This window comes from Cinclus cinclus, chromosome 2 (genome assembly GCF_963662255.1).
Source record: "Cinclus cinclus chromosome 2, bCinCin1.1, whole genome shotgun sequence".
Taxonomy (NCBI): domain Eukaryota; kingdom Metazoa; phylum Chordata; class Aves; order Passeriformes; family Cinclidae; genus Cinclus; species Cinclus cinclus.
Genome location: NC_085047.1, coordinates 97732966 through 97757731, shown reverse-complemented (window position 1 = coordinate 97757731; position 24766 = coordinate 97732966). Strand labels below are relative to the sequence as shown.

Genomic DNA, 24766 nt, shown 5'->3' with positions numbered 1-24766 from the left:
CAGCCTTCATGTGATGTGGCTGGAAAAGAAAAATGAGAAAGGCTTTTGGGCTGCTGAAGTTCTGTATTACCTATACTTTAAATTATGATGTTTTTGTGACAATGGCATATCAGTCATATAACACGTATTTGGATAAGACACCTCAATTTCCCCAGTGTTTGCTTCCCTGTCTTCAATCTTTCAGATTTGCTTCCAGAAATATGGGACAAAATGGAAACTACTGTTCATGCAGAATTTGAAGTGATACAGTAACATCATTCTGGAGAGGACTGAAAAAGAGACATTATTTTTTGTCCTTACTTTTTGAACAACAGGAATGGAAATGGTTTTACCTTTAATGTCATGTCATCGGAGCAAGATGCTAGTAGCATGCCAGATGGGTCCCATTTGATTGCATTCACCTCGTTCTGAAATCAAGAGTGCTTTTATTAAGCAAATATTCCAGTTACTGCATTGTACTGGGCACTCAGCAGAGGGCACTCAAGGTTTATGCGTGGAACAAGTTCACCCACAAGTTAAGAGCTGGTGCTTTTAGGGGTGAACAAAAGCAGTACTGCCTCCCCAGTACCCTACTTAAGTGGCATTTCGGAGTGGAACCATTCTGTGCTTGTGAACAATACACACAAACAATCTCCTGATGGGTGTTCTGGCACAAAGTTGCTCCTATGCTTTTGTCATATCCTAGGATTTAAATAAACCCAGATAGACTGATGATACAGCATTAGGGGTTTTTTTACAACTGGGGCATTTCTTTCATTAATGTTCTGTAGACTTGGTGATACAAGTTTTCAACAGAAAATACAGATATTGGTGGGGTGTAAAGTTTTGTGGACTTGATAATTCTTCATATTGTAGCTCTACAATAATGCTGGTCTCTCTAAAGAGAGATTTATGTGTAAATGAATTCCATGATGGAATATTAAACAGTTTAAGGATGGTTTCTCTATCAGTACTTCTAGCACTTTGTAATTAACTAAGCCTAGTGCATCCCCTTGGTAATGAGCAAGTTCACCATGCTCCTTCATGGCTATAGGTAAAGAGAAAAGAAGCATTTTATAAAAAGGGAAAGACCGTTTTCTTAGAAATATAAATTGGTCCAGGGTGTCAGTGAAAACGATCCTGGAAAATATTTAAATTATGCTTTATACATTTGACATGTTCCAATAATAATTAAAAGCAAGTATAGACAAATTTGAAGTGAAAATTTGGATCATGTACAAAATGGTACATTTCATATAATCATAAAAAGCACCAGTCTATTGTCAGGAATGTACAACCTGTCATGAAATATCATTTTAACCACAGACTAAGACAAAGGTCTCCAAATGCTTATAGTTTTTCCTCAATGAAAAGATAGCAAGTTCTGGAAGCTAACATTTAAATTATGGGTTAGTAAATCATCCCAGTTTTTCTCACAAATGAAACCTAGAAAAAATAACCTTTGACAGTCATTAAATACCACCAAGAAAAGAGTGGGGAATTATATCTTTAATATATCTTATTAGATTAAATTGATTCTAAAACTGAACAATGGCTGGAGGTTAACTGTTCTCTCCTTATTCATAGCTCTCATTTAGTAAAGAAAATTAAGCCAGCGGAAAACAGAATTTTATTTATGAATGTGCCTTTAGTCTGTAGCTCATGCTACACAGAAACACTGTCACAGTTTAAGCTGGAGGTGCTGCCTCCTATGGTGATTTAGATCATTTTATGCCTTCTCACAGGCAGTGAATCTACTCATTCCCAAGGAATATACGTTTAGGGAAACAATGGGGTGTAACATCTTTGCTGCTAGAACATACCCTGCAAACACATCTGCAATCATTGTGACATGTTGCTGTGACTTTATCACTAGCATTTTGATTTCTTAAACTTACTGTGTGTCCTTGAAAGGTTTTAACAGGACGATCACAGCCAAGTCTGCATACATGGATGCACATGTCAGTACTGCAGGAGGCAAAAGTAGTGTTGTTCTGCCAGTCTACATCCAGAGCAGGAGCTGTGAATACAAACAACAGAAGGAATATCAGGGATCATGACAAAGAAACAGCTATCCCAAATAATTTTCTTCCCATCACCTATCTGGATAAAACAACCACAGGCTAGTTCTTTGTCTGCCATCCGCTGCCAGTTATAGGGCTGATAGGGACTGTCTGAAGGGCACAAATTAATTTTTTTATTCCAGTGGATAATCTGGATACTTTGCATGGCATCTACTTATGTGAATCTTTAGGGTAACTGACATAAAAGGGGGCAAAACACTACCTCCACCCACTCTGCTCCCAGCTACACGTACCATGAATTATGTGTAGCATTCACCCCTCTGTAAGCCAGTTCAGTGAAGAAACTGAAAGAAAACTAACCCAGAAAAATGTGGATAATTTCATCTGGGTTAGACAAGCATGCTCCTGTGAATGCCAGACACAACACATGGGAAGGTGGAGGAGCAGGTGGCTGTATCCCTTTGCACTACAGCTTTATGCAACCTTTGATACCTATCACTCTGTGCAGGGACATGGATTAATAATACTAAAATTCAGTTGAATAAGCTTGGGGACTAGTTTTAGGCAGGTGCATTGATTAGCCTCATCTGAAATGAGAGGAAGAGTTTCTGTAGAGGGTTTGGCATTAATTAGCACTGAATTAACAAAACTGCATACAGAGAGCACGTGAGCACATTAAGTAGTGACTGTGTGCAACACACACACACACACACACACACACACACACACACACACACACACACTTTGCAAAACGAATGGGTAAAAAATCCCCCAAACAACTCTTGCAGCATGCCACTGCAGACTGCAAGCAGAAGCAGGAGGGAGCTTCTGACAAACAGCTTGCTCGTATTTCTATGACTGCTGCTTGGGCTTTTTCCCCCAGAATAGAGTTTAGCTGCCCTCCAGAGGATGACATAAGACTTGCTAAAATATAGAAATCTTCATTCTCAGCACACTCTTGTGAGAAGCAAGTATACTAGAATGAGACCAGCACACAGGAAACAAAGTTGAATCTCTTCCTGGCATAGATACCATGCAAATTTATCATTATAATGAAACCAAGAAATTCCTTACTCAAATGTGTTTAGAAAGATACTTCAGTAACAGAGAGGTTAAAAGATATCTGTTCTGACAAGCCTGTTACATTTACACGTTTCCTATTATGATTTTTATGAACTGCAAAACAAAATAGATCTGTATCACCTTCTGAATCATCAGGTAGCTCTCTAAATTGAGAATGAAAGGCTGACATTGTTTCACAGACAAGTTTTTTTCTCAGTATTAATGTAAAAGCTCAATAATTCCGTATGACAGGTAAGGAATTACTACCTTGCAGAAATATAAATGAAATTCATGTGAGGAAGGCAGACTACTTTTGAATTTTCCAATGAACATGAATGAGGATCAGGAAACAATAAGAGGTCATTCTTTAACTGCTTGTTTGTCTTTCTTTTTATGCTGCAAACTTTGTTTTACTATTTCAAAGCAAACAAAAAAAATATCATCATTAATAGTAATATGCCTTCAGGGCTATCTAGCACGATATCTATGAGTCAAAAACTAATTTTCAGAGAGCTATTGGCACCTAAAGCTATGGATTTACATTGCAGCATAATTTGAATCATAAAGTGCTGATAATTAATACTGATTTAGTTATTGGTGTACTCAATAATACGTTTACTGGTTAAGTAACTACATTAAAAGGTTTGGAAAAATCAACCAAATATGGTTCTTGATGCAAATAATCAAACTGCCAAGTATTTCCAAAACCACAGGATACCAGCCAACTGCATAAAAGAATTAGAATATCATAATATATAATAAAAGCAGCAAAAAATCCCTTAAAACGCAGCTAAAATTAAAAAAAAAACCCGAAACAAAAATGCCACAATAATTATCTGTTAATTTAGGCTTTTTTAGAACAAATTTAAATGTGATTCAGAGCACTTAGATCACAGAATCACAGAAGGGGTTAGGCTGGAAGGGACCTTAAAGAAGATCTAGTTCCAGCCTCCCTGCCATGGGCAGGGACACCTTTTACAAGACCAGATTGCTCAGAGCTCCATCCAACCTGGGCTTTTCTGGGGAGCCTGGTCCAGCATCTCACCATCCTCACAGTAAAGAATTTCTTCCTGATATCTAATCTAAACCTTCTTCTGTCTTTCAGTTTGAATCCATTCACCCCTTGTCCTATCACTACACAACTAGATGGTTAAAACTGGCCATACAAACACCACTTTGGGTGGCAATTTAACAACTTGTTCCTGCAAGTATAGACTGTATCAAAGTCTGTATCTCTCAGCTGATGTCAAAATTGGATTATTTAGCTCCTTTTTAAAAAAGTAAGTTTTGTGAATATGCATTTTGATCAAATGCCCTATGATGAATCATAGCTTTGCAAAAAATAATGAAACCCCAGAAGCCACTTATCTGCATAGTACTATTTTGACCACAAACCCTTTAACATTACATGGGAACACCAGTGACATGGAGACCATCAACACCCAGACAAAGGACTTTTCCTTATGTATTTTAGGATGACAGTTTTGTCCATGTGGTTTACAAACTAAACCAGTTGTAAAGAAGTGAAGAATAAAAAAACCTTATGTTACTCCCAGGCCAACTACCTCCACACTTCAAAGAAGTATTTGTTAAAGGAAGTGTACCCTGCCTAGACTAGACTTTTACTTGTTAAAATGCCACCTTTAATCCTAGAGTAGACAAGGTTTTCGGGTTCCAGATATGGAAAGGAATTTGCTGTTAGTTTGTCCTAATTTGCTGTTAGTTTGGTGATGCAGAGAGGACAAGGTGAGGTCTTTGTGGCTTTGGTATTGTGAGAACAAAGTGAGTAGAAAGTCTGGCTGATTTTAAGGTTTTGTAGGATAAATGCTTTTTCCTATCAAAAATTTCCTTAATGGCATTTCCTTAATAACTGGTTTACTTCCCTATGAAAACATATATGAAACAGTGAAATAAAAAAATTAAAAAGATGAGCTTATCCACATGTACACCACAGTTGTCTCATGTTCCAAATAAAAACAGCATGTGTAGTAAGAATTGAAAAAAAAAACTTTCTAACATGGACAAATTGCATTGGTAGATACAGCTGAGTTTCCAACTTGCTAAAAAGGGGATGGGGTGATTTGCCCTTGATGCACATCACTGCTAAGACAGCTTACATGTCAGTGAACATGACTCCGAAGGGGCAACCAAGTTCTGAATCCACAGCTATTTAGATTACTAGTTAGAGATCAGAGGATTAAGAGTCTCATTAACTAAATCACTCTGTGTGCACAGTTTGCTGTTATGGAACAGTTATGGTAGATAAATAAATGCCACAGTGAGAAAATCTGTCAGCAGACACCAACTCCTCTAAACTGACAGCTGCATTAATAAATGAGGAGATGAATGACAAAAATGCAGAGTATGGATTTGATGTGTCCATAGACATACATTTTATCTACTGTCAAATAACCATTTAGATTGCTTCTGCATATTATTCACATCAGCGTAAATGTAAGAATAAGAACAGTTTGAGTTGAAAAGTATGTGCAAAAATGTTTTAAAAATAGTATCAAGATATGTTTGTAAACACCATTAAGAACCTTGTGAAAGCTTGTTGTATATAAAAATGGATTAATTACAGTGAACTAGGAAGATGAACACCTCTCACATCAGAATCCAGAATGTTTTCATGGTTTTAAACTCAGTTTTACTATACCCCTTAAAATTCTTCACTATGACAATGCAGCCACTTCAGACCATGAATTCAGCCATCATCTTCTAAGTCTGGTCTCAGGTGAATTTCACATTATGACAATGACTGTTATTCAAGATTATTTAATATCTGTGACAACTGCCATCTTCTTGAAACAGATCTACAAGTAACCAACCAAGTAGTGTTTTGGTGCAGCAAGGTTTTGAAATTCAAGGCTGGAAACTGATTTCCAATAATCAGAGAAAGCAAATATTGAAGAACTTCCAGTTAAAATTAAAAGCTAAGAAATTCTGAGGGCCTTCGTAAGTGCAGAATGCAAGGCTGCATGACAGATCTGTCTGCTTCAGCCTCAAATCAGCTTTATTGAAACAGGAGCAGAGAGCACGAAAATGATCTCAGACACCTCCACTGAAAGTTCTCTTTATGAATCACCACTGGGTACTATTCAAGCACATAGATAGCAACAGAACTGCTCAGTTAAGTAGACATGGGTGGTGTATGAACCCTCTCCTAAAATCAGTTTGATTTTCGAGGCTGATTCTCAAAGAACTGTGTCTTTCTGAAATGAGAATAAACCCACAAGCTGTGATACTCAGTATAGTTAAAGCACAAAAAAAACTTGATTGAAACTCTCCTCTGGCAAATATGGATAAAGTACATTGACAGAATTAAAAACTGAATTTCATTTTCCTAACAATAGTTATGCATGAAGTACCTGAATGGAAAGGAAATTGCTGTTTAGCTTCTCCCGTGTGAGCATCCCAAATTATTGTTGTCTGCATCCAAAAAAAGGGTGGAAAAAAAGATTAGTGACTGTTCAGAGCAACAAAACCAAAGAGCACCTTCACCAAGCAGAAATTCTAAATGATGAACTGACAAAACTATTTACTACACAGAACCCTGTGTGCTAAACAGTGGGAAAAACAGGAATTGCTTCCAGGTATTACAGAATAATAATCTAAGTGTAGATAAAGAGGTATCACACCTACAGAAGAAGCAATGTAGCTATGAAGAATGGCCATACTCTCTCTGAATAGTTCTAGAAGACAACACTATACATTTTTAATAAGCATATTGAAAAAAATTTCACTTATGATCTTTATAGAACACTTATTCCCTTTTCAAAAAATGCAAGTCAAATTCTACCCCGAAACAATGCTGGACCCTATTTGTAACAATTAAACCAACAAGTGAAATGCTTTTCTGTCAGCAGAGTACACAACACTTCTTGCCAATGAGGTGGGACACACTCAAGTGTAATTGGCTTACTACAGGTTTAATCCTGTTTTACTCACAGCACAGGTGAGCATTCCCCCTGTAGAGCTCAATACTACCTTCTGAGTGAATTCTCAATTTATTGGGAGTATATACTTCCAGAAGATAAATTAAGGATGCATCATCTTGCTGATAATGGATCACCTAAAGAAATGCTGTTTTTATTGAGAGTAAATTTGCCTGAGTAATGGAATTACGATTGGGAGACCAGTGTAGCTGAATATAAGCCAGTATTAAAGGTAATAAGACTAAGTTTCCATTTTCACAAAGAGATGAAAATGTAGGGATTCACTGATCTTACAAACGTACAAACCTCAGCTAGACTCCCTCTGCCAGCTGCTGGAGAGAAGCACTTGCTGGAACACAGGCCATGCAGCCTGTCCCTTGGAAGTGCCATTTTTCTCTCTGAATTTTATAAAGGAAGCCAAGGACGACACATGCATCTAATTTTTAGACACTGAAAGTTAGATGAAAGCTGTGTACTTTCCAGTTCCAGTTTTAATGGATCATCAGTCATCTGTTAATTTTAATCTCTAATATGCACTCAGCTGTAACTACTATGTTTTGCTTGGCTTTCAGTTCAGAACTATATTTTTTGCGTATTTCCAGAGCAAGCCATATATATTTTATTCAAATAAAAGTATTTCAACAATCAGATGAGCTAAAAGGTGTGGCATCTTTAAGATCACTTTCTTCCCGTAAATAGTTAGCTGATAAAACTACAAATATAAGTACTGGAAGCTGTTCCTTCCTTAGAAAAGAAACACTTAAGATGCAATTTTACACTCTTTTTTTTGAGTATTTTCCATTAAAATAGTATGCATTTATGCAGCCTCAAAAATGTAATCAACATGCACTAAAATATATTAAAGAATTGTAAACTCTCCAGGATGCCTGCAGAAGAAGAAAATAATCTTAAGGAATTTAGCAGCACAAATTCACTCATCAGCATACTTATATGTTAGAATAATATATTTTTAAAACTCACTTTATCAACACCAGCACTTAAAATATAATTCCCCTTTTTGTTCCATTTCAGGGCAAATATTGGACCTTTATGTTGACCTAAGGTGCTTGCAAGGTTACCTGGAATAAAGAACAGATTATTATTACATTTTCTTTACAAATTGGTCAAATTACAGCTCACTGCTGTTTGATGTTTAAGAAAAATAAATGTTTGACTCACCATCTTCTGTCCATATTCTTGCAAAACCATCATATGAGCCTGTAGCTAATAGTGTTCCATCACTCTGTTGGAATAAATATAAATGGCAAAGGTTGATACGAGATAAAATCTGTTTCAGCCAAACTTTTTCTTTCTTTTTTAAGGTTTGCTAATTGTGATTTATGGGAATTCTGAGTCCACTCATTGAGACAGATTATGCTATGATTTGAACTAAAGGTTATTACTTCAGACAGCACAGAGGAAAGAAAACGCTCTAACATACAGTGAAATACTGGACTATACCGATATGAGCCATTTAATCAAAAAGATTAGGAAAACAATACATAAGATGTTCTGTGGGCTTCTTCCAGTTAACAGACACTACTTCTTAGACATAAAGGACCTATAAAACATCAACAGATGACTGAAACTCAGACTAAATCCCAGTTCAGTGAAACTCAGGCACCTCTACTTCAAAGAAAGCCCTAAGGCAGAAGGTGAACACATCAAATGTTATCTACTACCAAGGAACTGCTTTCTTCTTGTCTGAACACAGACTCCCACATGTGCTCACCATGATGGACAGCCTGAGAAAAGTTGGATACATGGGTCCCAGTTAGGAGGAAAAAAAAGCCCATGAATCTAATCAGCAAGTTACATGTATTCTGGAAGGAACCCTTCAAAGAAGGGTATGTCCAGTGCAGCCAGTGATGCTGATGTGATTGGGCCAGAATAATTAAAACAGAACTTGACTCTGCTGTCTGGTGTGATGGACACTGTTGAAGCAGGGTATTTAGTCTTAACATTTCAGAACCTGGATTAAGAGTGAGATTCATCCCATTTATCTCCAGACATGCAAAAGTTAGGAATTAGTTTAACACTGCCATCTAATCTCCCTCCATAACTAACAGCATCATGTAACTACAACTCTGAAGTGTAATTCACGAACCCATTTGCTTTAGATTATGCCCAACCCGACATGAAAGCATGTTTCTCTGTTTCTGCTGATTTAAGGTGAATCTAGAGGACTAGCTTAGATGGTTAAATCTACAGGAGATTAATCCTACCCACGGTACCAAAGGGCGTAATCTGAATATGACCTCCAAAAATAACCTTCCTTATAACCTTTATGTGATGTAAGCCACATAAACCAGAGAAGAACTAATTCAGTACTAACCATGTGAATATTTCACAGGGAAATATTATTAATATTGTGGTTCTAAATAAACAGTGAAGGCAGATGGCATTTCTAGCTTGATGAACTGAAAATTAGAAAAAGGCACAAAATAATCCTTTAAAACATATACCCACTCCAAGCCCCCAAAAACACTGACTCAGAGCAGTTGCAGATTTAAGGCAAATATATAATAATTTAGGGGGGAAAATATCATAACCTAAGTGAAGCTCACTGTGATGTACCAGTGAGGTACCAATCCGGACCAGTGATGAAAAGAAAGGTGATAAAGGGCAAAAGGAGAAAAAGAAAAGCTCAGGAACTTAAATGTACAGTTTATCCAAATTTGCTGGTGGAAATTCACATTCTTTGGGAAACTCAAAGTAAGTTGGAAGCACTTGAAGTATTTAAATTACATTTCCCTACCTTAAGTACTAGCACAATGCAAGTGAAGTACCCATGAAACCTGGAAGGTAAGGAACTACTAGAGGAAATACTATAGGATGTCCTATAGTTTGGACAATGTTTTGGACAATTTTTTTCCTAAATGTTCTCCACTCATTGCATGTTTTCCTCTTTCAATTTCTCTTTTCTTACTCCTTGATTCATTTTTTTCACAACTGTTTTTCTTCGCTGTAATATCCACTGGAAACAAGTAATGAACATAAGCTTGAGTTTTATTTGCTTCCTTGACTTACCTCTACTTTCTGTACTATTCACCAACTTCTTCCATTGTGCAAATATAAAATACACAGGGAAAAAATGACTTGTGCAGTGGCCTTATCCTTTACTTTGTGAAGCACCTAACTCACCTGAAGGACAATACTGCAGTAAAGATTAATCAAAACTTGGTCTCTGGCCAGCAACTGAGACTATATGTGAACTTAATTAATCTATTTTCCTATGAAAACAAGACTAATGTGATCACTCTGTCTGTACTAACATCAGCAAAACAGACAGAATGAAAATTATCTCAAAGTAATTAAGGTTCCTGCAGGGTCTTGTAAGTTCTTTTGGTAAAAATGAGACATGAAGCAGCCTTAGAGCTGCCCAAAGACACTGCCCAGACACCGGGGATTCTCAACAATACCTGTCCTCTCCTCTCTGCTTAGTTCAGTATTCTCTGTGCAGGAGCACTTTATCTAAGACAGGAGGTTTTGCAGGATGGAAGTAAGAAAGAGATCAGGCAAGACAGTTTCATCCAGAAGGTGGGTAGGTAAGGATAGAATAACTACACATGCTCCTATCAAGACAAAGAAAATAATGCAAACATATTTTGCTGTGCACAGCATAATTCAAATGAGAGGATCTGGAGAGTCCAACCTCAGAAAAAGCTTCACTGGTGCTTTTATCTCCTTACAAGCCAAAATAAAGTAACTATGAGATGCAAATACATTATTAATGAGGCTTCAGTATTACATAGATTGCTTGTTTAATCTTTGTTCTTAAAGCTAGATAAGTTTATTTTTACCCACGCTCCTAAAATAGAATATAAATATATCATTGTTAAGCTTGAAAATGGCAACAGTCCTGGAAAATTACAGCCTGTAGAAGAAAGTTCAGTCTATTATGAGTACTTGAACAAGAGGTCAGTAGGTTAGGACAGAGTTTCTGGTCACCTCAGATATGAAAGATATGGAGCAGCAACTGTAACTGCCTTGGAATTAAATTTAGACAGTTAAAAACAATGCACAGTCTTAGAAGTTAGCTTACATTCCAGTCCAATGAAGTCACATCCTTATTGCTGGGGACATCATGTCCTCCTTCTCTTATGCAGTGCCTCAAAACTAGTTGAGTGGAACCGCTGTTGCTGTTTTCATTGAGATTCCATATCCTGGCCGTCGAGTCTCCGGATCTATAAAGCATTTATGCAAATAAGTTGAAATATTTTCGTGCTGATCCAACAAACAGTGTAAAAGCCTGTATTTCCGTTTTCATTGAGACAACTTTGCAGCCTTGCAGGAGACTGGAGGAACAATTGCCCCTGGCCTGTATGGTAATGGGAGTATGTGACTACATGGGCTCCTGGGAACATTCTGCCTCTGTGTAGAACGCAGGCATGAGACTCTGGTGCTGAAATTAGCAGAAGCTCACCTAGGGCAGGGCCCAATTCTATTGAAATGCTCCAAATTTTGCAAGTAGAAGTTGTTTTCAACCTCTTGAGAATTTTGCTGTTTCTCCTGTGCATTGCCCAGAGTAGATCCAATCATCTTTCCCTAAACCCGCTGAACGGATCAGGGCACTATAAACCTTTAAGAAGCAACCTTTTCTTTCCACCTCCTTCTGTACTCTGTGTACTTTTCTAAAAATGCTAACACATATTTAAATTATACCTGTCATAATGATTTGGTTTATTCAGAGAAGTTTTACCTAAAACACATACATTAGCTGTCTACATTCTGCACTACATACTTAAAGCTGGCATCACTATAACTGAACTAGTCTGGGGCAACTCACAGTAACTATCTGCAGCTTGGCTGCTTACATCATGCTGTCTGAAAAAGTGGAAAAATAAGTACTGACAGAGGCAGCATCAAGATTCTGATCTATTTTATAGACCAATTATTTTCTATAGAGGTGCTTTTAATTCAGGCTGATTCTAAGCTGATTTTGCTTAGAAAAGGTTTTGAGGAGGAAGAGTTTATCATTATCTACTTGGAAATAATACATTTATTTTGATCTCACAAAAATCTTTATTCTACTGAAAAATGTCTCTGATGTTCACAGATAAATTTGCCATGGAGTAGAAGGTATTACACTTTAAAAGTTTACTGGGATATTTTTTCCCACTTCCCCTCCTCAATTTTTAGAAACAACAACAACAACAACCAAAACCAAGTACCCTGGATTGCTTGTTTTGTCCAGAAAGCAATTTTCATTTACATGCAGTAAGCAGAAACTTGGAACAGAGTTAGCATCTCTCTTATACTTGCAAGAGTTCACATAATCTAGATTAAATTTCATTGTTGATATATCTGATGTGTTAGCTTTTCATTTTTTTAAGAAATGACAAAAACTTTTCTTGCCTATATATTAACGAGGAGAAAAAAAATCTTTCTTCAAAGCCTAAAAACCTGAGATCCATCTTTGCTTTGATAAGCCATGTTTTACTGAAAAAGAAATCCATCACAAGAGAATGCTAAATTTTCTTTTGTCTACAAGTAAAGCATTTTAATTATTGATACTAAGAATACCATGCAAATTTTCAACACCTGGCATGTCTTCAAATGCAAATATGATCAAGCAATTATCAAACTCCATTGATTTCTGTGTATTATTTTACCAATAATTTAGCCTAATTTTACACAAATAATTCAACTGTAAAAGCAAACATCTCTCTGTCTGTATCAGTAGCTCTGAGCTCTTCTGGGTTATGGTATGCCTGGAGAATGTGCCCTGTCTCCTGTGAACCTTTTGTGCTGAGATGTGATGGCTGGCCAGGATTTGAACCCAGCTACTCCTGTATAGCCACTCTATAATTTCTGAGACATATTTTTCACATTAGTGATTAAGAAATAATTCAGATCAGGGTAATTTTTGGCACCACACAGCTATGACTGTAATATACACCCTTATTTCTTCAGAGGTCTGGAAAACTGACAATTTTGCATATGTTGCCCAGAAAATTAACAGAGTTAATAATGAGACTCAGAAGTTAAGGAACATTTTTAACTGTGATAATTAACAATGATGGGAACGTAAGTTTTTAAAGGACTGCTTCATTGGTTAACATGCTAAGTAGGAAATTCCTTCAGAGTTGGCTTCTCTTCTATGTAAGACTCCAGGACTGTCCTGCCTGCATTGTAATAATTCAGTTTGTTATTGGACCATGTGAATAAAATACCCAGTCACTTGGCTCTCATATACAATATCCTATTTGCTAGTTCTAAAAGGGTTATGTTTTGTTTTTCAACAGTTTTATTGAGACGGTTTTCTGGCAAGGCCTGGGCAATCTTATTTTCCAGTATTTTAATTTTGTTTTTCCCTTTTCTTCTTCCTAAGGCTACATAAGCTATTGTGTGTCCCTGCAGAGAGGCTTTATAAGCCTACCAGTGTGCAGCAAGGGTATTTGTGTGTCTTCCCTTTTGTTGCTGGGGGGAGAAAAAAAAGAGTCCAGAGAATGCTCTGGAAAGTATTCTAATTTCTGTTGAATGATTCAGTGAACCCTGCCTTATTAAAGGAGCACAGTTCAAGCACAATTCAGAAAGATATTTAATCTCCTTAGCCCACAGAAGCATTTCTATCTACATGATAAAGCAGCTCATTCTAATATGCAAGTCATGAACACTTGAGTAATAGGTATACTCCTCTGCACTGTGGTAGAGTACTGCCAAATCTTAGGAAGGCTAGTTCTGAAAGGATTTTATTTCATGCTCTCCTGCCCCACTATGTTCATGAATCAAGGTGGGCAAATGTTTGTGGAATTTGATTTGTGACATATGAAATCACCATTCTGTAACTGGGAGCACAGAGGTTGAAAGTGCTGCAGCTGGGTAAAGAATTATGCAAGATGGTTTTTGGATCTTGGTATTTCTAATCTTCAGCTACAACTCTTAAAATCACGGTTATTTTGAGATGCAGTATTACTAATGTGTATTGCTACTTCTGGCTCCAACAGGTTAGAGATTTTATTATTTTAAGAGATTTTATTAAAAGCATTATGGGAAGGAAATTCCTCTTTTTTTTGACACCTAACATTTCCTTAATAAAGTAGGTCCCTTAAACTAAGTGCTGACAGTTCCTAGGCAGTCAGTAGAAGGAAGTGCCTCACAGGTGTCCTGATTAAGATCTCTGCCCCACTGATCCTACATTATTACTCCCTGCTACAGGTTAATAGCTGACCACTTTGCATTAATGGATTTGATGCACTGAGGAAATCAGTCCAAACAGTCCCCTGCTAACGAATAAGCACTTAGATTTAGCAGAATTAATATCTGATACTGACATAGAGGGGTGGAGTCTGAAATCAATACCCTCGACATGGTAAATCAAAAGGATTTTTCTGAAAGGTAATTTACAGTGGATCCTAAACCACTGATAATGAGGAGTACAGTAAGCCAAAATACTATATAAAACCCAGAAATGACGACAACAGATGGCCTAGAAACATCTTTTCTTGCTTCCAAGAGACAGACAGAACTGAAAGATCTCAGCAGCTTTTATAGATATTTACTTTGCTTACTATGGAGAGCAAAAGGTGCACAGAGTGGTTTGTAAGAGACAAGTCACAGCCTCTCTGTGTGAGAGAGGCTGGCATAGATTAGCTGATAAGCAAAGAAACCTACTGTTGGTTTTGGGACTGAGGCCAGGTTCCTCTGCTTCACGGCTACATGAATTACTGGAAGGGCATGGTTGGATGTCACAGAACAGAACACACTCTTGGAAACAGCAGTGGAACACAATGACAGAACCATCCTAAGTTCAACTGGAAAAGGTTTTGGAGTTCAAGGCTCTAGCAGCCTTGACATTCACAGCCCATCCACTTCCACACTGGGACATTCAAACACGGTCAGAACGCTCTGTGTCTAGGGACCATGATGACCTGTGCAAACAGACAGGTTATTCCCTGGCTGGATTTTGGCTTGTTTTAATTAGCACTCTTGCTCAGGGCTCTGATGTTCTCTCTGAATAACTCCTGGGCATGGTTTGGTGGTTACAAAGTCCAGAGATGATTCCCAATGTGCAGTTTGTTTGGCAGCCAGGTCAGTTGGCTAGCACAGACACTGGCCATTCTGTGCCAGCTGGCCTCAGTGCCTAGGAATATTCCCAGGCACAGTTAGTTTACTAATGTGGATGCAGCTGTAATGGATTTCTGCACTACACAGGGAACATAACTATCTGCCACAATTTAAATGTGTCATGGAATTATAACTTAGATATTGAAAGATAACTAGTAGAAGATACCAGTCTCTAGGTTTATGGCTGGGATTGGCCAAATCTTGAGATTTAACCAAGCACCTCTCTTTTTGGTATTTTTTCACCAAAATACTCTATGAAATTATTTGCTTTGGAATGTTGACTTCCTTCATAAAGTGTAGGTAATCATCTTACATGGCTTTATGCACACACTTCACCCTATTATTACAATGCTTCTGTTCACAACATCTAAGCGTTCTTCTCATAGGCATCTGGAGACAGTCACGCCTTTGATAGCCTTTACTGGTATTTCTAGCTTCCCCCATCCTCACTAAGGGTTATGTGTATGGTGGAGGGGCAAGAGCAGCTGCAGACTGTATTTTCTAACTATTTGATCAAAGAATTTTGTCTCTGTCTGTTATATTTTGAAATAGCTGTTTGCAAAGCCCGGAGAGTATATGTTACACTGCTAGTCTTCACACACTAGAAAAACAGCACCTGAGTAGATGTGACATTAAATACCAAAATCTCTTTCTCTCAGTGGGATAGTCAGTAAATCTGGAAACCAATGCTCTAGTGTTGGGTAATTCATTCTACATTTCTTTTAAACAGCTTGCTTCAGATTAGGTTCTGAACATGCATTATTCTTTTAGCTGAGGATTACATCAGGTTGCTGTCTAAACTGCTGCTGCTAGTTGTTAGAAAAATCTATTGCCTGTATAACAAGGCTTGAGGAAAATACTTTGTCATTAACTGAGATTCAATTAGTCACTTTATAAACAAAACAAATATGTTATTATTTCCTCTATTTAATAGCTAAGTTTTTGTATTTTTAAAATGGTACAATCAAGCAGATGGGAAACAACAAAAAAAAAAAGTATTGACTGGGCAGCACAATATGGCTGTTATAGAATCCAACAATTTGACGCTCACGCATCAGACTAACCGCAGTCTTCTTTTTTGAATCATTGCTTTGTAAAGGGCAAACAGAACTGCAGCGTACTGTGAATCTCAGGGAGTTTCTCTCCCTTGTTCAACTGGTGCTGTAACACGGAGTTACCTGTAGATAAAAGCTTGCACTATTGTTATACCAGACAAAGGCTTCTTTGTCCACCATTTAAATTATGCACACTAGGACTGTGCACCATGGATCCTAGGGAAGCAGTCCACTGCAGCAAGCACAGACTTGCTTAAAATTGATAAATGAAGATACTTAGTACCACAGATGCTAGAAGTTCTGTAAGACCTGGACATTACAGAGAAACAAAGCACACTCAGCAGGATTCTGGTTTCCAAAATCCCAGTTTGTTGTTTGAGATTGTTTTTTTGAAATTTTGATCTTCACTCTGTTGGAGATCTCTGCTGATCATCCAACATGGAATTAATTTTATTTTTCTTCCCTATTTTAACTGTAAATCCTTGTTTTCATATACTAAGTGAACAAAGGCAAGAAGACTATTCATATAATCTTGCAAAAAAGCTAGACATAAAATAAGGACTCTCCTCTTCATTGTGAGGACAGTATTCTAATACTGCTAATTAACTCTGAGTGATTTACCTCCTGAAACTTTGATCAGCTTTACTCCATGTTCCCAAGTCATAAATTTAGTCTTCATGTTAAGGTTTAACTTAAAGCATGAACACAGATTCCACCAGTGCCTGCATACAGCTCTTGGGATATGTTTACAGTTGTGATTTTGTTTGGATATGGAAAGTGCTTTTGTAAGTCACTCTCCTGATTGTCCCACTTAGGATGCTCTGGTGGTCATTGCAGAGCAGTCCTGCAGAGGATAAACTGGACTCCCTTCCAATGACACTAAACCACAACATTCCCTTGAACTCCTACTTATTGCTCAGATCACTGAACAAACTTAGGTCCTGTCTGAAGCACCTCCATCTCCATACTTTTGAAAAAACCCAGTGGATGCCAACGACTTTCTGAGACCCCAGTGAGAATCAATAACTAAGAGCAGTAGATTACACAAACTTCAAATATTCTGAGAATTATCCAGATTAATAAAAAAAAATCTAAAATTTTGTGTGTATTTAGGGTCACAGAATCTACATCTTAAACGTACAAATTCTCTATATTCGGCATCACCTTACAATTACTTATATAATTACTTATGTAGCTGTTATATGGGTATGCTATTGCTGAAAAAAAAAACACTGCTTCTGGATAAAACAGCCCAGAGAATACTCATTCACATCCTGAATACACTTGCAACTTCTTGCATCTCTAAACATCCTCTAATTGCAGCAGCTGGTTTCAGTCACTGTCTTACCCAGATGCTAGCAGGTCACTGACAGGGTTCCAGGCACAGATGAACACTTCTGATTCATGGCCCCGAAGGACTGTTGCTTTGTTAGGAGGAATTTCAACATCCCCATCAATTTCCATTGGCTTTGAATGATTATCTGTAAGGAGATATATCAGAATAAATAGTTTACAAGATGTAGTTAGATCTGTCTTCAAAACATGCTAGCTATCCAAGGCCTAAAGCTTACAGCAGCATATACACCACAATTAATACTCTGTGCTGTGTCACTGACAACATTACTCCATTTGTTTCTCTCTGGCCATTCAAATTTATAACATTTCCTCAAAATGTAGAGCTTTCCAAAACATTTTGCATAAATCTACATAGCTTTTTATCCCCCAAATATTAAGCATTTAGTTCAGTGTAGTTTTTCTTTTGAAGCTGACCTCATTAAAAATGACTTACAGATTAATTAAAATATTTCAAAAAATAACATAAAGCATTTATATTTTCTTACACAGTCTCCGGTAAGTAATATCTGTGCTACTCACAGACAAAAAATGTACTGAGTACAGGCTTCATTCCTGGAGCACATCAGGGAAATGGTGAATGATCACCTTCTCAAGGATATCATAATACATACAAAGGTATACAAAATGAGTCATAGATACACTTAACCTGCATGCTGTAACTCTACAGTTCCTTAGACTGCAGTCTAAGTAACTTTGTTTTCATAAAGTTCTTTTATTGCCTTAACAAAAAAAAAGTGAATTTTAAATTATGGATTTCTCTTAGTAACAACAATTCACCTAACTTGGATCATGAACCATGTTTTTACTCCAGATTTCCTCTGCTTCTGTATAAATCTTCCTCATTAAGCTCTAGCTACACTTCCTGGCAGCATTACAAGATTATTATCCTCTGCAAACAAGAGACCATCCAAGGACAGGTGACACACTGAAACAGCAGACAGCAGATGCTACACACACAAGAGTGGCCCCATTTTGCAGAAAGCACATCCAAGCACGGCTAGCTGGCAGCCTCCTGTTACCTAACCGATGCCTTGGCCTGCTGATTTGCTCTGGCTGATCAAAATGCAAGTTCTCTTTCTGGGTGAAGTCTTTCAGTTAGTCATTCTTTAATCACATAAGGAGATCCATAGGTTTGCAAGTAGAGTGATTATGCTCCCTTATGCATGTTTATGGCATTTTAAATCAGCCATCTGTCCTCATACTCCAGCTCTGCTAAGCTATTGCCCATCAGCTGGTGAAACAGACTGTGACATTGCACAAGTGCCATTGGGAGGAAGATCTCCAGATTTCTACCTTTACCTGGGCTTTCACATACCTGGTCTGGCTCTGCCTAACTTATGCTGAGTCACACAAATAGCACTTTTCATTGCATATTGGCTATTACCCTAAAACGATGTCTGTGCCACATCTACGCCACAGATGGAATGGAATCTACACAAGTTACATAGAATTGAGTATTAAAATCAGGAAACAACTAACAGTAGTTTCACAGCTTATTTCTAATTAAAAATATCTGTATTTTTGACTACACTTACTACCTATGGACTTGCTGCATAAACATTGGACATGCCTACTTGCAAAATCTATACCTATGCTAAGTCCCTATGTTAAACATTGTCTTTGATAATTCCCTATGTGCATGACTACTAAACTCAATACTGTTGAGATATATCAATACTTAACATTTAGCCTGACACCAGCAGCTGGGATCTTTGATATTCTGAGCAGTCAGGCACAGAAGAGTGGAGCACTATTAAAACCCACCAAAAGATAGAAGCCTAGAACTCACAATCCTCTATTGCTCAGCACAGCACAGGTTCACCAAGCTTAAAGCATATTTTCATGAGAAAAACAGCAGCATGACAATGGCTATCCATTCATCTGTGTCCTGTTCACAGTGTGAGCTGGAAGCTGGGGGTAAATCAAGAAGGTATTTAAAGCACTTTAATTTGAAAAATTTAAATGAGATGTTATGCTTACAATGTAGGATCCCACTGTTACCTGCCAGGCGCTAAAGGCAGGGTTGCTTTTCGCTCTCGATTAAAACCAATTGACAGCTGGGAAGCAGCATCACTCCAAGGTCCCAGAATCAAGAGGTGCTATCAGAGCAAAGCCATCTGATACTCAGAAATATTTTTCATTTGTGCATGGCCAGATGGAAAAACCTAGACATGCACTTTGAATGTTATTAAATGCTGTGAAAAAAACCCCATGAGTAGTCATGCTGTGAAAAAGAAACCTTGATTAGCTGATACCTGCATTAGTACATGCAAGACCAACTGGCCTCTGGGAGCAATGAAATACCTGCAGAATTATTTTGTATTGTATCTTCCAGTAATGATTTTTACAGTACAGCTTTGGTGGTTTAGGAGAAAAGAGAGGGAAGGATGAGAAGCCTTTCATAAATAATTTGCAAATGTTCACATTTTATGTGTTTTCTTCCTATCTGCATCAGTAGTCAGGAACATTCATATTTAGAGTGTTACTGTTCAGCACAAAACTTAAAACGCCCCATTGAACAAACAGGACAGCTCATACCTCTGTGATACTGCCTCCAGCTCTTCTTAGATTCAGACAGACACTTGCAATATATGACTGATACAATTATGATAACAACAAAAAACTGCAGAAAGCCCTGAGCACAAACCAGCACCCTGTTAAGAGTGACAAGTTCCTCACTCAGCACGAGCTCTAGGGAGCCCTGGTCTCACCTGAAAATTTGGCTTTCCTAGGGATGCAGTTACAATGTGTGCATGGGGAGTGAGAATAAATAGCTAAGTGAGATGCAGTAACCATCAAGAACAGGTTTCTTTTGTTTTAAAGTACCTTCCAAGCAGAAAGCTTTCGGTTAAGATCTTATTGGCACAAAATTGCCCGGGGGGGGGTTCCCTGAAAGAGAAAGCATTTCTATCTAAGTGCAGCAGAGTCTCAGGTGAAAAATATCCAGTCTGTAGGTCACATAGCAAAGAACTCTGTCCAAATGTTAACACAAAATATTTTCTAAATGCCAGGGGATCTTTGGTTATAGTCTACATTATATTATAATTCTTTCCCTCAAATGTATTAAAAATACCAAATGACTGGAAATTAGAAGTCATAGTACCCCAAAATATTAAGATTGAGGGGTTTTTATTTTAAAAATAAAAATTCTAATGCACTGGTAAGTAATATTAACTATTTTCTCCAAAGAATAAAACAGATACTTTTAAGATCTTACGAGTGTTAACCCTGTCTTTTCTCAGGAAATTTTTTAGTTTTTTTAAACTTAAATCTTTAAGAAGCTTTTTACTGAAGTTGTTCTTTATAGCTGTAGTTTTAATAAAGGAACAGGACTTAGTCCTCTTTCTAGAGCTTTATTTTTCTTAAATCTAAGCCAATCCTTGCAAATATAACAAATGAAACTAAAAATATTTGAGTTGGAAAACAATCCAAAGGTTGGCTCCATTTCTACATGCTGAATTTTATTTTTTCCTGTAACATTTAAAGTGACTTAAAACTGAGAACATTACTTGGGAACCAACAAGACAAGGCTGTGACTTTTTTTATTTAGTATTTGAATCTGCACCTCAAACAACTGTTATTGTTTTCTCTCCTCTCTTTCTTAAATTACCATATTATATCGGTAATGTGCATACAAAACCATGTAATAGTATATTAAATATTTTAAAACCTTTTTGGAAAGACTTCAGAGTTCTAGGGAGAACTCCACGCCAGAATAAATGCAAACTAGGTAATTTCTCAAAGACATCTCTTCCTCCCGCTCCACCCATCCTGCCTTTTTTGAAAGGCTGATATTTGGCTGACTTCCAGGTTATGACTAAGGACTAGCACATTATTTAAACCTGTGCCAGTAGATGCCAGGTCTATGAAATACAACAACAGTAAAAATTAAGGTTTGGGAAGTTTCTCACAGCTTTCATATCAGCAGTCTTTTCTCCTCAGTAGGTCTCCCATGATTATTTCTTTCTCCCAGGAAAAGTCCTTCTCAACACTCCAAGAAAAGGTCTGCAATTGTTTGTGAAAATCCTTCTATTAAAAACAGCTGTGAGAATTATTATTTTTTTTAATTAGGAAATGTCAGATTCGAGATATCAAGGCTTACTGTGTGGCTATAAACATGAGCTGATTTTTAAGGCTTTCCTTTTGTTAATACAATAGTACATATATTTCTTTGAATCAGAAGGAAATACATCTGAGTGGTTCTCTTTTAGTGATGAACCAATGATCAGTTTTCTACCTTAAGAATTTGTTTTTTTTTGGTCCTAAGACAGTGAGACATTCCCCTAAAATTCTTACATGTCAGCTGAAGATGTGTCAACAAACAAAATGTTAGCATTTGATACATTTAACAGTACTTCAATTTCTGTTTGCAGCCCTTCACATATGAAATGAGTTAATTTTCAAAGCAGGGGGTTAGTTGAAAGTAAAACATATGCAATCCATAGTCTAAGAACAGATTAATATTTTTTAAATGTTCAGATTTATTTTACATTTGCTTTCTCAAATAAAAATGTTATTTAAATAACTGCAGTTTTACTGGAGGAAACTAACCTGTCTAACTGGAATTCTCTGAAGGAAAACCTGGTCTGAAAGTGTTTTTCTCACTGACCCACAGAGGAATCCATTCAGATCAAAGAGAAGATGGAGACTGATAAAGGTATCTACACTGCAGAACTAATAAAATCTGTTTCATGACTACAGTCCTGACCTTGTCTAAGCCAAAGAGCTGTTAGGGCTTCCTACGAAACCTGCCATGCATGTTCCTCTAGAATTTTCTTGGAAGACAACTGGGCAGTAAGGGCTGATTTCAGAAGTCAGCCAGTACACAATGGGCCCTGCACACAGAAACCAGCTCCAGTGATCCCATCTGCCCCACAGGGATAGCACAGTCATTAGGATCCAGCTACAAAGGCAGGTAGATCCCGCTCCATGTTGGATATGTCTGAATTTGGATGAGTAATATGTAAGTGCAGTCTCTATTAGTCACCCATGAACAAAGGTGAATTCAGAGCTCTTGAGAACTGACTGTTCCCAAGGACTAAGGAAATCTCAGGAAGGTACGACCTTCAATTAGGTACTTGCAGTGGACTGTATGAATAAGCACATGCTATTAAATAAAAGGCCAAGGAACAATTTTCCTCTATGCCTTCCAGACAGATTGACCGCACCCAAGCTGTTTGCTGGGAATGGTCGTGGCACACGTGCTTGGCAATGCCATTCAGGAATGGATAGTTGGTATAGTCCAAACTGGGCTAATGACCATGACAGCAAGACTATGGATGCTCCTGTGCTTGGCCTCACCGTACAAGAACAGAAGCTGGAACGTTCCAAACTGGGCCAAGGACCACGCCGGGCTGTGGATGATCAGGGACAGCTACTGCACAAGGATATGCACTGGTCACACAATTACACGGGCAGGGCTTGTAGGTCTGTTGGATTTTAGGATTAACCTAACCTTAGAATCCTTTTGTTTTTTTTCTCCCAGGGAATTTTCTCACATATATTGCTAAGAGACAATAACAACAGGTACTTAAGAGAGACAAAAGAAGTTGGCACAGTTCAGGGGAAGGGTGTGGCTGGCTACTCTCTAAGCTGAGGGGTTTCTCTTGGAGGGCAGAGATAAGGGAGATTTGGGCTGGGGAAGGAGCTGATGGGAAACAGGCTGCGGTCGCTGTGGGGAGAATTCGCCACCACTGAGAGGCTCTGTCTCCTGCTGTCTTCTTGCTGCTTCCAAGGCTCCTTTTACAGCTCATTCTGCTCTCCAGAAAGGCACCAGGACCTACTGCTCCTGTGTGTTTGTAAAGCAAGTCCCTTTTTCCATCCCTTCTTTCGGCTGAGCTGCCATTACTGTGTGGAGAGAGAGGCTGAGCTCACCCCACAGCGGCCCTGCAGCCGCGGGGGAGCCATCGCCAGTAAAGATCCCTAACGCCTTTTCCCATACCTTTGCCTGAGAGCCCTGTAATTGCAAAGTTATAATAATTCGGAAGGAAGAGGGTCATATTCTCCATTCCAAGCTAGGTTCCTGCTTCCCTTGGCAGGCAGCTGTCTTTCAAACTAAGACAAGGTCCCGGCCTCTCTACCCATCTCTCCTCAAGCCTGGCCAAAACGACAAGCTTTGGCTACAGCCCAGTTTTTGTTTTTTTTTTTAGTATCTAAAAGCAGGCTGATAATGAAGTCTGGGTAGCCCTCTCCAAGGAGAGAGCATACTGCTCCACTTCTTGTCCAATTCTAAACACATCTGAAGTTTTCAGATTGTCAGAGACAGGTAAAACACAGCACCGTGATGTGAAACGTCATTTTTACTCAGCAGCCTTTCTAGAAATGCCCCACCCTCCTGGAATGATTGCCCTCAGTTCAACCACCTAGCAGAAAGCACACCTTGCACCCCCCGCCTTTCAACTGAGTACAAGAATATTATTGAAACACAAACCGCCCAGCAGTGGCAGGCAGCTGAATGTTGGCTTACTTATTGCATGTGCCCCATTCTCCTCTCCATTCACAGTGGCTTCTCCGTTCTTTGGTGTGTTCTGCTGGCAAACAGCAGTCGTCGTGGCTCCCGCTGTGGCCGCCGTGGCTGCTGCTGCTGCCGCGGCGCTGGCTTGTTGCTGTGCTAGCTTCTCTCTGAACGCTTGCTGTCGGGTCTGAACGACATCAGGCATCACCGCGTCTATCAGAGACAGGGACTCTATTGGCCTGCCATCAAACACTGTACCATCCTGCAGGGAAAACGAGCAGAAGGAAACCCCAAGTTTAGGATCTTCACTACTCAGGTCGGCAAAGAATCACAGAATGAGGTTATGTGAAGATACTACACTTGGACTTAACCAATAGTGCCACAGGACTATGGACTGCCTCTCTCTCAGATCCGTGATGGTGCTGGCATTGATGGTCCACTCAGAAATCTGATCAGTGAAAAAGTACTTTGCTGGAATTTTATAGAAAGTTCTACCATATAAATGCTTTATTAATGCAAAGGAAGTTAAGCTGTGTTAAAAAATATGTCTGACTTATGACCAAAAGTTTCGCTTTGCCTTCTGTTTGAAAAAACAAAGTCATGGCTAAAGCCATGACAAAGGCAAACAGACTTTGGTTAAACTGTTTGTTTTCCTACACTTGCAGGAGTATAGGAATGGAATGGAAGCAGATGATGTATAATGAACCTCAGACAAAGCATGATGTATGCACAAATTCAGTGTTTTCTTACACAATGTTTTTTCAGCCCAGCACCACCAGTTGTAGCTGATCATACAAGACAGCCTTACCATTATTTCTCTTTTATTCC

The 24766-nt window shown here is 38.3% G+C and overlaps 1 protein-coding gene across 5 annotated transcripts in view; it reads right to left on the bottom strand.

The window, feature by feature from the left end:
• The window catches only part of TBL1X (transducin beta like 1 X-linked), a 191162-nt gene that overhangs the window by 9286 nt on the left and 157110 nt on the right, over positions 1-24766 (bottom strand). For all 5 annotated transcript variants that reach the window (XM_062488009.1, XM_062488013.1, XM_062488012.1 and 2 more), the window contains 8 exons: positions 23951-24200; positions 17477-17609; positions 11049-11190; positions 8183-8246; positions 7985-8082; positions 6437-6497; positions 1878-1999; positions 333-407 (listed from right to left, as the gene is read on the bottom strand). In XM_062488009.1, the coding sequence (XP_062343993.1) occupies positions 333-407; positions 1878-1999; positions 6437-6497; positions 7985-8082; positions 8183-8246; positions 11049-11190; positions 17477-17609; positions 23951-24200 (945 nt within the window). The remainder of the gene's footprint in view (positions 1-332; positions 408-1877; positions 2000-6436; positions 6498-7984; positions 8083-8182; positions 8247-11048; positions 11191-17476; positions 17610-23950; positions 24201-24766) is intronic.